The sequence below is a fragment of the Alternaria viburni genome, assembly GCF_023758015.1.
Source record: "Alternaria viburni strain BMP 2772 chromosome Unknown scaffold_18, whole genome shotgun sequence".
Taxonomy (NCBI): domain Eukaryota; kingdom Fungi; phylum Ascomycota; class Dothideomycetes; order Pleosporales; family Pleosporaceae; genus Alternaria; species Alternaria viburni.
The window spans coordinates 575,664-587,856 of record NW_026055787.1 but is presented as its reverse complement, the minus strand read 5'-3'; the positions used below and the strand labels follow the sequence as shown (position 1 = coordinate 587,856).

At 52.8% G+C, this 12,193-nt stretch overlaps 5 protein-coding genes across 5 annotated transcripts; 3 read left to right on the top strand and 2 right to left on the bottom strand.

Annotated features, from left to right (window-relative positions):
- Positions 1–188: 188 nt before the first annotated feature.
- J4E79_008069 (uncharacterized protein) lies at positions 189–1,220 on the top strand (the record flags this gene model as incomplete). The annotated part of the gene is made up of 2 exons (XM_049356928.1): positions 189–482; positions 567–1,220. 2 exons carry the CDS (start codon positions 189–191, stop codon positions 1,218–1,220), a joined length of 948 nt encoding a protein of 315 aa, XP_049208775.1.
- Positions 1,221–1,996: 776 nt separating this feature from the next.
- J4E79_008068 (uncharacterized protein) lies at positions 1,997–3,660 on the top strand (the record flags this gene model as incomplete). The annotated part of the gene is made up of 3 exons (XM_049356927.1): positions 1,997–2,095; positions 3,138–3,207; positions 3,263–3,660. The coding sequence occupies 3 exons, from the start codon at positions 1,997–1,999 to the stop codon at positions 3,658–3,660; spliced, it is 567 nt and encodes a 188-aa protein (XP_049208774.1).
- A 60-nt stretch (positions 3,661–3,720) lies between these two features.
- J4E79_008067 (uncharacterized protein) lies at positions 3,721–6,725 on the bottom strand (the record flags this gene model as incomplete). The annotated part of the gene is made up of 3 exons (XM_049356926.1): positions 3,721–4,963; positions 5,014–5,584; positions 6,665–6,725. 3 exons carry the CDS (start codon positions 6,723–6,725, stop codon positions 3,721–3,723), a joined length of 1,875 nt encoding a protein of 624 aa, XP_049208773.1.
- A 112-nt stretch (positions 6,726–6,837) lies between these two features.
- Positions 6,838–8,407, bottom strand: J4E79_008066 (uncharacterized protein; the record flags this gene model as incomplete). The annotated part of the gene is made up of 3 exons (XM_049356925.1): positions 6,838–6,910; positions 6,965–8,257; positions 8,313–8,407. The coding sequence occupies 3 exons, from the start codon at positions 8,405–8,407 to the stop codon at positions 6,838–6,840; spliced, it is 1,461 nt and encodes a 486-aa protein (XP_049208772.1).
- A 603-nt stretch (positions 8,408–9,010) lies between these two features.
- On the top strand, positions 9,011–10,530 carry J4E79_008065 (uncharacterized protein; the record flags this gene model as incomplete). The annotated part of the gene is made up of 3 exons (XM_049356924.1): positions 9,011–10,048; positions 10,099–10,327; positions 10,385–10,530. The coding sequence occupies 3 exons, from the start codon at positions 9,011–9,013 to the stop codon at positions 10,528–10,530; spliced, it is 1,413 nt and encodes a 470-aa protein (XP_049208771.1).
- Between the last annotated feature and the right edge of the window lie 1,663 nt (positions 10,531–12,193).

Below are 12,193 nucleotides of genomic sequence, written 5' to 3'. Positions count from 1 at the left end.
ATCTTTTGTCCTGTTGGGAGCTTTATCTTCTCCATCCCCATCTCTTAGATTTTACTTATCTTCACAAAAGAATATCTGTTGCTGCTCCTACGTAACGCGACCCGCCTATCTCCCTTCAGTTTCTCCAGCCCTAATCCACGCTTCTTGCGCAGAAACATCCCACCTCCTCAACCACCTCGAAGCACAACATGCCTCTGGAACTCCAACGCTTGCCAAGCACACGAGAGCTAAGATGCATCGCTAATCTGAACCATCTAGACGACACCCTGAGTATGCTGAGCGACGCATCTAGCGACGAGAAATCCAGTTGCCATCTTGCTCTTCGAGACCAAGCCCTTCCCTCCGGGGGTCCTAACGCTGCGGATATTCCACCAGATACACTGTGTCGATTCTTTGAGCTCCTTCCACGCGAGATCAGAGACGAGATCTATCGCTACGCACTCGGAAATATCTGCGCTACCTTTATGCACGGCAAGACTCAGGTAAGAGTAAGGCATCACATTCACAAAGGACCTATTATAGATACTTATAAAGCGCAAATCCCGTGGATGCGGGCGAGCAAGCAGATGTACCAGGAGGCTACCGAGCAGTTTTATCATCTGGCTCGCTTTGAAATGGACTTGGACATGCGCTACAGGCTTCTTCACGTCAAAGACGTCATGCGACGGGTTAAAGTACGCCACGCTCCCACACTTATCCGCGCGAGATTCCTTTCAGTAGTGAATCTGACCGTAGGAACTCTTCGCCAAACGGAAAGCTTGGTCGAGACACTGCATTTCGACGCAGAAACCGAGCAGTACAAAGCGCTAACCAATCTCTTCCCATACATGGTTGCATTGCGGCAACTTGAGATCCAAATGAAACTCAAGGTCCCGCCATGTGATGAATTCTGCGATGCCGAGTACCGACCCTCACTCTCATTCCTCAGAAGTCTACCTCGTGCGTCACTGGCAAAATTACGCGTCGAAATCGAGTGTGCTTATAGGACATACGCTTGCGACTCCATCGCTTGGACGCTTGCCGCGAATAACGTCGCCAGTAGGCTCTCTGATCCTCTTAAGAGAGAGATCGAAAAGTGCACACTGCATGCAGTTAGGGGAGACGGTCATCAGTGGAAAGAGTGGAAGGAGGAGGCAATCCAGAATGTGGTTCGATGGCGTCACCAATTTCTTACCCATCTCACGCTAGGTTTTGAGATCACTATGGCCAACTACAGGTGAGTACGATGTCTGAACAGTACTTTGGCAGGCATATGACTGTTTTGCTATGGCTAATTTGAAGATTGCGCGTCACATTCCATAGAAAACTGCATCCTATAGTACTGCGCTGACGGAGAGAGTCACGACTTCCGAAATTTATGTATCACAACCATCCTTTCAGGTCTCTCAGAGAAAGAAGTATCGCGAACACAAGAACTAATCCGCGGTAGCGTAGTTGATAATATCCCGTGAAGGTCTTGGTCTTGTTTTGCGACGACGGTAAAGCGAGCTTCCAGAAGACAAGATTGCCATGCCTGTCAATCTACTCGGCTCTGGCTTATCACCTTTAGCTGCCTGATGTCGTGACTGTGCTCCAAATAATTAAGGTGAGACTGACTGTCTTTGCGCTAGCTCCGTTTGCTCGTCTCCACCCAGGCCCTACAGCTTTTCGACCTGTAGGCGTGCCGACCAACACTTAACTCCCACACTAATCCACAATCATGAACGCCGATACCGTCATGAGATATTCTGGTATCTTCAAGGACAAGTAAGCAAATCAAATCCTGGGGTTCTTCCTTTACTGATCTCCCAGGACAACCAAGAACCAGCGCGATTCACCTCTACTTCATCTCCCCGCCGAACTCCGCAACAAGATCTACGATTTAGTATGCTCAAACACTCAAGTCCGCATAAGAACGCCACATCCAGCCGTTCCTACTCGCAATCACCGAGGAGCTCTAGCACTATTGTCTACCTGCCGCCAACTCCGCCATGAAGCACACTCAACATTCCACACAATGACTGTATTCAAAGTCACCACCTTTGTTCTCGATCAGCTGAAGAAGAGCGATTTTGTCCTCAACTCGGAGCTTTGGAATTCAATCCAATCGATTCAGGTGCGCGGTCCAGAGGCGGAGCGATGGTGCTATGTTGCAGGTGCAGATATCAATAGTGGCAAGTTTCTGGGAAAGCTGTCTGGAGACCACATGTACATCGGCTTTCTTCCATCACTCCGGAATGTTCTTTTGGTCTACAATATTTATAAGGACGAAGCCTCTTGGGGACTCAGCTACCATGCCATCGCTGACACTCTGAGATTGGCTTTTGGGAAGAAGAGTCTTTGCATACAGACTCAGGCCGACTTTTCAAGTTAGCCTCTTGGGTAGACGGCCTGGAATTTGAGGCGGTGCAGAGAAGTATGTCCGGCGACTAAATGAAAAGGTTCCTGATCAAGCAAATGCGAAGACGCGTGCACTGTCCAAATCATGTAGTAGCTGAGCACCCAAACATCCAAATTCACCTGGGTAGACCGCATGACGCCTCCCTTCCCACTTCTCATACTGCGCTCACCTATACCTATCGCTAGGCCTACCACAAAGCCCTAGTCATCTTCCAAGCCTGTTGCACATTTGCTGAAGGACGTGTTAGGCGGTACGCATCGCATTCCACAAGCAGGGTCTCTCGGTTGAGCTCTACGAGTGAACAATCAGCGATCGAGACACCCAAAGAGTGCAACATTCGGAATCTGGCTTACTAAATTCATCGTTATCTTAGCTGCGTAAGCCACCACTAGCTGGTTTCGATAGGAGCATTATCGCGGCGATCGATGATCACAGGCTACGAGATAGTTCAACTTCAGGCTAAAGCCGTAAGCAGCAGCACCAACAGTAGTTTACTGCACACAAATACACATCGAATTAATTCGTTCGAAGTTCTCGAATGGCTTATTGACTGTCGAAAATATAGATCAGGTGGACAGAAGAGCGAAGTCGGCACAGATCGAGTTTGGGTGAATTCAACATGTAGCAGCATGCACGATGGCAAACAACGACCAACTGGACAACACTATTCCCATATTTTGCACAGCAAAGATACCTCGCGATGTTAAGACCCCGATCCAATCTCAGAAAATATGCAGACGACTAACATGTTCTTCAGCTTCTTAACGAGTTCTTCATTGAAGCATTTGAAGCCCCCGAACTAAAGGCCGTGGAATGCACTCACATAGGTAAACGGAACAAGTACACTCTCAAGCAAAACACATGCTAATCAAGACCAACAAGCCATTCTCGTCGACACGACCGACACCACCAAACTCACATCACCCACACGCGCCCCAGTGGCGCAAGATCTCTCATACCCGTTCCTAAACTGGGGGCTGGACGATCTCGTGAAGTTCGCGTGGCAATTCGACGGCGCTGAACGGGGCATTGCAGGCACGGAATTCGTCATCATGGATAATCAGACACTTGAAGATAAGACAGTGGTACTCGTCACGCCATCTGAGGGCTACGACAATGTAGAGACGGCGCCTAGATTGACTGCACGATCGGATTTTCGCTCTAGTCTCATCACGCTGAATGTCAAGAGTATGGGAGTCGGCGGTGATGAGCCGTGGGAGGAAGCGGCGGAGCAGGGTGGACGGGTGATTAGACTGTATGACGAAAGGAGTTCAGAGTAGGCCGGGCAAGGAATTATGAAACGGACGACGGATCTGACGCCCAAAAAGACGCGTCCCATTTCATTCTACAGCATTCATCTCCTTCCACTCCCCAGCCGCCTCCTCATAAGTGCAGAACTCCACATCTCCTTCCCACGCCTTCAGCCACTTGATCACCCTCTCAATCATACCAATGACATGCGCCATACCACTGGTATCCGGATGCAAGACCAACGGGAAAACCACTACATCTTTCTCCCCATTACTCTCAAGCATCTCGCTCCTAATCCACTCAAACTTATCTTTCCACATGTTCTCCATAACGCGAACATCGACGTAGCCGTGCGAGTTGGGTGCATTGGGGAGATACTGGAGAGGCGTCATGTCTTCTGTGTACCAGTTTGCCGGAATCTCGACGAGAGTTTTGGCTGTGGGGGCACTGGGTTTAGGCAGGGGTTTCATCCAGTCTTTCGCGGAAGCCTCTTCGGTGTACTTTGGCGCTTTGATGGGTGGGAGATTGGGGAGGTAGTACGGTTTGCTGTCGTGGTGGGAGAGTGAGGAGTCATAGAGGAAAGAGTACTCCTCTAGCAATTCCACGGTACTTTCGCGGAGTTGATAGAGCGGTGCGCGATATCCCAGTGGACGTTTCCCTAGTAGTTCCTGGTAGAGACTTATACAATGCTCTAGAACTTCGCGTTCTTGGGTGGGCGTAAGCTGAGGGGCGCCTTCGTGGCAATAACCGTGTAAGCCTATCTCCGCGCCGCTGCTCTTGATGGCGGCAAACTCTTCTGGGAAAGATTCTGCACTATGCATCGGCACAAACCAGGTTACTTTGTTCGCGATGCCGTGCTTCGCAAAGAGCTTGAGTAGTCGGGGAACTCCGACGTGGCCACTGAAGAAGCCAGTACTGTAGTCCGCGAGGTTGTTATCGGGGTGTTGGCCAGTACCAAGCCAGCCCGATACTGCATCAAAATCCACAGAAAGCAGGATCTTGATCTTCGGTTTCGGTGTTGGTTGAGAACTGCCGAGAGATGACATGGTCGGGACAGCCATTGCTGATGGGATCCTACTAGCTAGAGAGACTCCTTCGGTTGCGGTGCCAAATATCTCGACCTCACCAGTTGCGTTGAGAGATGGTGTTTCGGGCTCGACAGCAGTTCCCTGTGATTTGCGAACTTCTTCCTCGGACCACACAATACGACCTTCCATACCGCCATCCACAGATATGCATTGTCCGGATATATGACCTGCAGCGCGATGACTTGCCAGGAAAGCAGCTGCTCTCGCTACGTCCGTAGGTTGAGCGATTTTTCTGAGCGGCACACTGCAATCGTTAACAAGGTGTCGGAGAGTCAGTATGAGCGTCAGACTCACGTAGCCTCCGCCTCCCTCCACATCTCCCCTGGGTCGTCCAACCTCCCTTCGATCAACTTGGTCTCCACCCATCCGGGCGCGACGGCATTGATCCTCGCGCTCTTATTCAACCTAACAATCTCGTTCTTCACTGTCTTCACAAGACCGTATTGTAGCCCTGCTTTCCCACTCGCATATTCCACATGACCTGCCTGACCGAAGACTCCACACTCGGACCCTGTCACCACGACACTGACATTTTCAACTTGCTTGCCAGTGTCACTTTGTGATTTCTCGATGGATTTGAGAAAATGTTTAATGGTCAGGTACGTGCCACGCACGTTGACAGCGTAGGTACGGTCCCAGAGCTCACTGGGCATATCCCAGATAGGATAGCTGGAAGATTCATCTGTGATACCTGCGTTGGCGCAGAGAATGCTGATAGGCTGTGAGAAATGGTTGATAGCTTGGGATATGGAGTCCTGGATGGAGGCTTCGGAACTGATGTCGCCTTGGACGCAGTGGAGGTTGGGGTTTGTTGAGGCGAGAGGATTTGGGCGAAGATCGTGTGCAGTAACTTTGCAGCCTTGTGCTATGCAGGCGTTAGTGACGGTTGCATGAGAGCAAAAATATCAATTGAGATGATAGCGTTGATTCCTTGTTGTGTAGGCCGAAGCCCTAGAGCGTGCCTTCCACCGCAGGGTGACTTGACAGAGACCCTGAGCCTACCATGGAACCTGCAGGCTTCACTCAATGTGCAAAGACTCTCCGACAACCATCAAAGGCACAAGACCATGACATACCTAGGAACTCATCTACAATCGCACTACCAATTCCTCCGGCAGCCCCGGTAACGAACACATGCAACCCCCCAAGTTCGAGAAACGACATGATGCACCTTGACGACGCCTTCACTGCTTCTGTGGCCAGGCGGTCAAGTTCAGGGTGTTACTCTATCAACTCAGCTCCACAAGATGCGCGCCCGCATACGTAATGTAGCAACAGCCGACCCGGCACCCACGATAAGCCCTACGTTATCACCTTGAGGAGCTTCCGAAGAGGGCAACGGCCAGCACTTGTCGCATACTGTTATTTCTCCGCGCGCAATCGAGGTGGATGTGTATACGTAATCCTGGGTGCAGATGGCGATAGCGAGGCTCAGTTGAGCTTGTGTGAGGGGGTTGTGATCGACCCCTCTTCCGTACACCCCAGCTCGAAGGAGCTGGAGCTAGAGTACGCGAAGAACACTGGGACATCTTCTACGAACTAGCCTAATTCATCAGGCGCCCTCGGTATGAGGTGTCTGCGCCTACGGCCAAACCTCAACAAAAGTAAGACGAGTCCCACGCGCAAGGGCTCGAAGGGCACATCGCGACTCCGTACTTGTTTACTAAGAACGCCACTGTGCCCTTCCGCCCCGCCGGCCCACCCTGACGGACCGTCAAACTGCCCAACGTGGTAATTTTGACAAAATCCATTGATTTCAGATGGCCGAAGGGCACACTGCTAGAGCTTAGGTGACCAATGAATTGGGCTGGTGATCTGCGGGATACGGGTGCGTGCAGAGGGGCACAAAGGCCCGGCCAATTGAGAAGAAGGGTGTGTAGGAGATGTTAGTTGGTCGGGCAGAGGGCGAGGGCACGGGTCGGCGATGATGAATATGGTCGCATACGTGCTTGGAGCTGAATGGGTGATACGTTGGTAGTAATGTTCATTGAGTCCGGCCACTGCATGATTGCAAGCGCAGAATCTCTTGCTCTAGATGATGTAACATGGGCTATTGTGCGCGCTTTGCTTCCCATCTTAACTTTTGTTGGTATCATAACGCCGTGGCTCATGGTTGAATTACAAGGTGATGTCCTCGGTGCGGTAGTGGTCTGCTACGATGCGGTAGAGGTATGAAGGTGCGTGTCCGCCACTAAGAGACATTAGCTTACTTTAAAGGCATCGAGCTGTTCAAATCGCGACTTACAGGTTGGTGATGTAGAGATCCACCAGGTCTGCGGGAACATAGTCGTACAGTGGGTTCTCAACATCGACCTTGTCGACGAATTCGCCGTCGTCGTAGGGAACTACACTTCCGGCGTCACCGTGCTCGATCAGCTCGTCGATGTCGAATGGGTAGACCGGGCTGAGCTTGTATACACCACTGAGCACGACAACAGGTGTCTGATGTTCCTTTGCAGCTTTTGCAATCATGTGTGCTCCAGCTGCGGCTACCAGACCGCCGTTGGCTAATACTGTATGGGTCGCCAGAATGACCTTGTTGACGCGGGACATTATGGCAAAGACATGGGAGTCTGGGATGACGTAGACTTGGATACCAGCATCGGTGAGGGGCTTCCACTTGTCGTCGTCCTCGTCGTCATCCGGATTCGCCTCTCGCTTCTTGCCTGTAAGAAGGATGCCATGCGTAGCAGTGTGGTCGTGAGGATACGTCTCGGCGTGCACGACTGTGAACTTGCGCTTTCGTGCGGCGAACAGAAGGAACTTCTGGACTGTCGTGGACGCGGTGTGGGTGAGGATGATTTCGTTGGCGTGGATGTGCTCGAGGGCGACTTCGGCAATCTGCTTGTCTGAGGTTTCGAGCTCGTCCTGAAGTTCTCTTATGCCCTCCATGACCTCGCCCTTCAGGTCCAGATTTTGGCTCTTGTTGATGCCCTCGAGGCGCTCCAGATTGAGTGCCGTCAGCGTGCTCTTGCCGTTTGGCGACGCCTGCCCTGTGGGGGTGCTTGTAGTTGAGGGTGTATCCGCTGGCTGGGAGAAGAGGCCAAAGAGCGAGTGGACGAGGGGAGCGGACGAGGTAGGCGCGTACGAGGTGTGTGAGGTGAGCAACGGGGGCCGTCTCGAGGGTTCGCTAACGTCGGAGGCGTTGTCGGTGAAGACGCTCGTGGGCATGGGTTCGGCGACGGCATGCCGGAGAGGGCTGAATGTGGATATGCTCGAGTTGAGCGCTGGTCTGTGGAGAGAGTCGTGCTGCGCGTGTGCATGTGGTGTTGAGTAGCCCGGCTCGCTGCCTGTTGGTGTTTGCCCTTCGGCATGCTCGTCGACCACTTCGCGCACCAGTCCCAGTACGCGCCGTACGATGTTTCCCACCACCACCTCGTGTGGTTGCGCCGATGTCAACCGCCTGCCGACTTGCTTTATGCGCTCAATGAGCTTGGCGGCGTCCCTGCCCTTGAACTCGCCCACTACGCGCAGAAGAAGGGCCGTCGTCGCAATAGCGCATGGTCTCGAATTCCGTATCTGTCGTCGTTTGAGGAGTCTGAGGTAGGGATATTAGTTGAGGTCGCGCTGCTGCGCGGAAAGTCATATCTCACGAGATGAAATGCTCCACCGAGGCATCTACTGGAGTACTCTTTAGTGACTTCAGGTAGGTTGACAGACCCGGCGCCTGTACCGTCGCGCCCTGCATCGTGGGGATATTTGCAGATTTGTACTCGAGAGTCCCAAGATTTCGAACGGTATATGGCAGTTATGTGGGGTGGTGGGGTTGTTCCTGGATGACTCTGCGGGTGTCTGTGTGCGTTTGAAAGGGTTCCAGACAACCAATATAATTTTAGGGGTTCAAAGTATCGGCCACGCGTGTTTTGTTTGTAAGGCACTGTTGGGGAGAGTTGCTTGTTCAAGACTTGGTGGAGGGAATGTGTGAGTCGTAACTAAATTGAGCTTTGAGCGTTCCGATTGGGCACGGGCTCTCCAGCGGTTCGTCATTGGCATGTCCCCAACCTTCTGCTTAGCTGCATACCCGTCTTCTCTCGACAAAGTCACGCCTCGGCCTGCTGCTAGTTTCGCCAGTGCTGGACGAGCATCTTGACTGCGCTGTCGCTGTGTGCACTCTCCCCAATAGCCCCACCATCACCGTCACGGAGGTCCTACCGTCATCCCAGACATAAGCATCAGCGCTCCTAGCACCCAGGCTACCCCACAGTCCTTCGCCATTCTCCAACCTCGGCCCTCGATCTCATCTCCCGCTGACGATGCGAGTGCAATAGCTGCACAGAGAGAGACGCGCAAGATGGGCGCCGACAGGAGTGACGGCTCCGGCTCCGGCTCCTCGAATACGGAAGCGGTCGCATCCGGATACGACGAAAAGACACCTCTACTCGAGAAAACCCAGGAGGGCCCCTACGAAGACACCAAGCGCCGAAGGAGATGGCTGTATCCCTCGCGCATATCCGACGGCATCGTCGCGGTCGTGGGCGTCCTCGCAACCCCCTTTGTCTATACGGGGCAATGCCTGGTGGCCGCCTTCTACTACGAAGAGGATGGCCACTTCTCCTTTCTCGCCCCGATCTACCACATCTCTCGGACATTCACTCGCGGACGCCGGAAAAAGGTTGCGGCGCACGCTTCACGAGCCTCGGCTGCCCCAGACCGTAGCGAGAAAGGCACGCGCAAAAGTCGCAGTTCGAGTGTCGCGCAGCCCGTCATGAAACAACCCACGAGGCGATCACTGTCAATAGCATCAACCTCGACCGCCATGACGTCCGACTCGGAGAGCGAGCGATCCCCTACACGCGACCCAGACACCGACAGCCCGTCGCGCCATACTCGCTCCAAATCCAGCGCAACCGCACGAGCAGACGAGATCGCCCCAGCCAAGCGGTCGATACGCATCACGCTACATCACAACGAGGACGCTTTGAGGCAACGCAAGGCAGCGAAGAAGGCCCAATCGTCCAAGAGCAACTCCGTCTCCTCCGAGGCTGCCGCTTCCCTCAAGTCCCCCACTGGGCCGGCAACCGCGTCTTCGAAACAATTGACCAAGTTCCCACGAGCGCCCCAACCCCCGCGCCCCCTCGTGCCACGCCGCCAGCCCTCGTACTCCGCTAAAGGCGTATCCGCTGTCGGGCCGCACCAGAAGACGCTCATCATCGATCTCGATGAGACGTTGATCCACAGCATAGTCAACGGCGGTCGCTTCCAAACTGGCCACATGGTAGAGGTCAAGCTCCAGGCATCCGTCGGCGCCGACGGGCAGGTTATTGGTCCCCAGGTGCCGCTCCTATACTATGTTCACAAACGGCCGTATTGCGACGATTTTCTGAAAAAGGTACGCACACCAGCCAGGCACGCCTGATGCCACACTAACGAAACGACCAGGTTAGTAAGTGGTACAATCTGATCATATTCACCGCCTCGGTACAGGAGTACGCAGATCCCGTCATCGACTGGCTGGAGGTGGAGCGCAAGTATTTTGCAGGCAGGTACTATCGACAGCACTGCACTGTTCGCAACGGGGCTTATATCAAGGACCTTGCTCAGGTCGAGCCCGATCTCAGCAAAGTCATGATTCTTGATAATAGCCCCTTGAGCTACGTCTTCCATCCTGGTAAGTTCACTCTCCGTCCAGTGCACCCACTTGTGCTCGTACTGATTGTGCATCCAGACAATGCCATTCCCATCGAAGGCTGGATTAGCGACCCAACAGACCACGATCTGCTGCATCTTATCCCGCTGCTCGAAGGCTTGCAGTATGTCACCGACGTGCGTGCGCTGCTTGCGCTTCGGCTCGGCATGCCCGCATCCGCCTAGTCAGGTAGCCACAATTTTAGTGGCATTCGCTCTAGTACCTCGCTTTCTAATACTTTTTGTACTATAGACCCGTTGCGCCGAGCAGTTGGCTATGTAGCTCGTTGGAGGAGATACCCAAGATGTTATTCGTTCATGATCCACGCCTCGCTTGAAAGACGTCCCTTTTGAGTTTCTTTTACTCATTACGAACAAGGGATTACCCGCCCGTCGGCATGCAGCTCCGATCTGCCACTTGCGACTTGCCGCATGGGCCTGTCGACTCGCCCACGTTTTCAAGTCTGCTCCCCCACGCCTGTCAATTCTCTTGTGTCCGGGGCATGACATGCGTGGCGACGGGTACTCACTCACCATGTTCTTACACATCCCGCTTATCTCCCGCGACCTTTCAGCCCCACGACGCCCATTTCTTCTCCCGTGGCTCCATGCAGGGCCGTAATTGCTCTCGCTTGGGTCCCATCAGAACGAGCACGTTGAATGCTTATTACATTAACACACCGCTGCCCCTGTCGCTTCCATGCCTTTACAATGTGGCCGTCGCTCTGAATTATCCAACGTGCATTTTAACATCTTGTGCCAATGCATTCGTTACAGAGAAGACGCCTGCGCTCAAGTTCGATTCCATCCGAGAACTGTCGCAATAGGCTCAAAACATGGACGTAGCAATGGTTGATTCGAGGTCAGTCTACCACTGATGGCCTGGATGTAGCTAACATTATATAGCTTGGACCATCCATTCTTTGATGACGCCATAGAAGCAATACACAACACCATACTGCAAGAACATCGTCAGCATTTCGATCATCACATCAGCTCAACACTTCTACTCGAAGAGCTCCGTCGCACTTCCGCTGGCAATGGGTCGGCAGACCGAAGACTAGTCGTATGCAGTCGAAAGTTTACACTGTTCATTCGCACCTTTGCACCCTACTTCGATGTCCTTGGCACATGCGTCGAATTGCAGCCAGGATGGGCAGGCTGTTTCTGGGCAACTGTTCGTGTAGTCTTCAAGGTATGCATGTAGTACATTTTACATACAACTTGGACTAATATGGAAGCAGATGAGCGGTGACTACGTACTTGTCCTGGAGAAAATTGCCGATGTACTTGAAGCTGTTTCGCAAATCATACCACCCTATCAAGAAGTTTACAACATCTGCAAGCGTAACGGAGCCGAGTCCCATGGCGAGGCTGGAGATCGTCATCTGGCTGCACTTCTGTCTTATGTATATGCGGATCTTGTACAGCTGTTCTTGGAGCTATATCGTATCTTCTGTCGCGGAGCACAAAGCACATCTACCATTTGTACAAACGTCCTTCACAGCGAGACACTATGGCGACCCTTCGATTCCCGGCTTGCCCACCTTGAAACACGGCTAGGCCAGCATAGGAGGTGGTTAGAAACAGAAACCGCGAACCAGACCCAATACTACGCGGACATCTCACAGCACCGCAGAAGTTATATCGACTTTTTACAGCGCCAAAACGGATCCGTAGTCAACGGTCGTGTGGAGCAAGATGAACAACGGCTCGCGAAGCGGTTGAGGAGAGTGGAGAAAGTACAGCATTGGCTGTCGTCTTCTACCTCGATTGCAACAAGGTCTCTGGGCACTCAACAACATTATCAAGAGTCCTGCGCTTGGTTCTTGCGTATTGCCGCATATGC